Source organism: Ranitomeya imitator, chromosome 7 (assembly GCF_032444005.1).
Source record: "Ranitomeya imitator isolate aRanImi1 chromosome 7, aRanImi1.pri, whole genome shotgun sequence".
NCBI classification, from domain to species: Eukaryota; Metazoa; Chordata; class Amphibia; order Anura; family Dendrobatidae; genus Ranitomeya; species Ranitomeya imitator.
This window is the reverse complement of record NC_091288.1, coordinates 224,035,628-224,038,205: the sequence shown is the minus strand read 5'-3', so window position 1 is coordinate 224,038,205 and position 2,578 is coordinate 224,035,628. Positions and strand designations below refer to the sequence as shown.

At 43.7% G+C, this 2,578-nt stretch overlaps 1 protein-coding gene across 1 annotated transcript; it reads right to left on the bottom strand.

The window, feature by feature from the left end:
* Positions 1–366: 366 nt before the first annotated feature.
* Positions 367–1,293, bottom strand: LOC138646238 (taste receptor type 2 member 41-like). The gene has a single exon (XM_069735704.1). It carries the CDS (start codon positions 1,291–1,293, stop codon positions 367–369), a length of 927 nt encoding a protein of 308 aa, XP_069591805.1.
* Between the last annotated feature and the right edge of the window lie 1,285 nt (positions 1,294–2,578).

Below are 2,578 nucleotides of genomic sequence, written 5' to 3'. Positions count from 1 at the left end.
GATTACCCAGAGACCGACTGCAACAATTTACACCTGATCAAGATGAAAAGCCGAGGTGAACTTTTCTCTAGTCTGACATGTTGCAGATTTCAGCATTCGGCAGAATAATCCGCACTCGGACATTCGGGAAGAATTAACTGTTTTCCTTGGGACATACATCGCCCTTTATCTGCATGATCCCAACATGGAGGATCCAGTGTGACACAAATAAAGCTGAGAAGTCAGACAGTTCAGTCTAGAGGAACTACTATACATATCAGCAAACATACAGTACAGTTCACACATCATCTGCTGTCTGCTCAGGACAGTCATCCAGCATAAGCCTGCAGCTGCTGCATACTCCGACATGGCAGATTATTCAGATTTCTATTTATTTCTGCAGATCTTTAGCAGTTTGTGAAACGTCTCCTTCAGCTTAGAGTTTCCATTAATAATTATGATGGACTGTAAAGTGGGAAAAGAATAAATCAGTAAAAAGCAGACCCAGTATAATGGATCCATCATGGAGAGGAAGCCAAGGCCAATTTCTACCACATAAAACATGAGATATAGAATTAGGAGAGACATCATGGTTATGGCAGCGTTCTGGTGGGCCTTCAAGCTTGGACCATGGTTGTCCATGTTCTGTTTCATATGACGGGCATGTGCACAGAGCGATGCAATGATAGTGCCAGTGGTCACCATCACAAATATGAACGGTATAAAGCAATTAATGAGGAGGGAAAAAGCATTATAAGTGTCATTAATTTTATACCCAATCACTGGTAATGTCCCATTGGCCTGAAACCCATCTGTGGAATTCGGGGCAAACACTGTCATGATGGTCCAAATTAACGGGAGACTGGAGGCAATGGAGAAAACTTGGGAAAAAAATATCAGCCATGGAACCACCGTTGTGATGTTCACCTTCAGCCACGCCATACAGCCATCTTTAAAGCTGATGATTTTTACGCAAAAGAATAAACAGAGCCATGCTGAGAGCCAAGAAGTGGAGAAGATGTTGTAGGACATGATACTGTACAAGGTATAAAAGACATAATCCACTAAGAAAATGCTGGAGAACAAGATGACGCACACTGTGGTGGCAGCATTGACACAAGAGAAGCAAAAATTAGAGAGAGCCAAGGACACCACCAGATGATCACTGGAGTTCAAGGCCTGTCCTCTCAGCCAGTCATGGACATTGACCACCACGATAAAGACATTGGTGAATACGCCAGTACAAATCTCAATCATAAGGACGAAAAGGAAGGACTCCACAAATGGTGGAATATAAAAATTGTCCAAGCCCATCCTAATGGAAGCATTGGCCGGTGAAGAAGTTCACAAGCCACAGGGTCAAAACGAAGACATATGCAGAACTTCCGCACGATCCCTCCCTATTAACCTCCTGCATAATCTACCCCATGACATCAGTGGGTGGAATCACACTTCATTCTTTAATCCTCTGATTAAGATACATGCAAATGCGCAAGAGATTTCCATTCCGTTGACGTCCAGGGAGCTTTAGTTTTTCATGGTAACTCAAGCAGAGAATCTGTGTTAAGCAGTGGATTATCGGTGGTGTCATCAGTGTCATCAGCTGGCAGATTCATAGCAATGTGATGGGGGAACCGCCTGCGCCCGTCAGAGTTATAGGCTTACACTTGTCACCGCCATGGAAGGCTCGACAGGTCACACCGTGTCTTATGTCCTCATTGAATCACCTGATGTGGAGTATTCCGTTTCATGAAGACCTTCTCACCAGATCTTGTAGATGAATGACGATAGATATCTGGAACATCGTGACCCTAAATTCTCATATCAGTGTTTAGTAGATGGGAAATATTTACCTACTCTGCCTCATCCATCCCTCTTGCCATTATAGTCACCACCTGATTTATCCATTTGGTTATTCGACTTGGTTGCACAATTGCAGCACATAAAGGGAAAGAAGATGAGGTTCCCCCAGGAAATTCGGCAGCACATATTACTGGTTGCTGTGCCCTACCTTTGGTGTAGGCGGTAGACTTGGGCATTGGATATAGACAATCTGTCCTAACCTTAGCTACGATTGTGAGGTCGGGCACAAGTCATCACCTGTGCATCCATTGCATCTAATTGTTGTAAACGTTAAGCTGCCTGAGGTTTTAGGATGATGGTTTTACTCTCTTGGATAAGGGTCTTTAGAAGCTTGGATTCATTGAGATATTGGTCTAACATTTCCTCCAGTTCGGTCTTGACAGGTAAAGTGTCTCCTGTACTATTCGGACTGCATTAGAATTGGGGGAGAAGGGAAAGGATTTATATCCACGATGTACAGTCAGTCGGATAACCATTTGCAAAGACACCATAAGAGGGAACCGGTCACGTTGATCATGGAACCTGATTTATGGACAGCATGGTATAAAGAATGAGAAGCTACTGAGCTTCTGCTTCTTTACGCCACGCTGTCCACAAATCGGACTCCATGATCAACACGACAGGTTCCGAATGAAATGTATGTCAATCTGACCAGCTTCTCCTGCTCTATAACATCCGGCCTACAGGTCAAATAGCATTTTCAACATGGCAGGTTCCTTGTAAGGTCAAAAGAAAA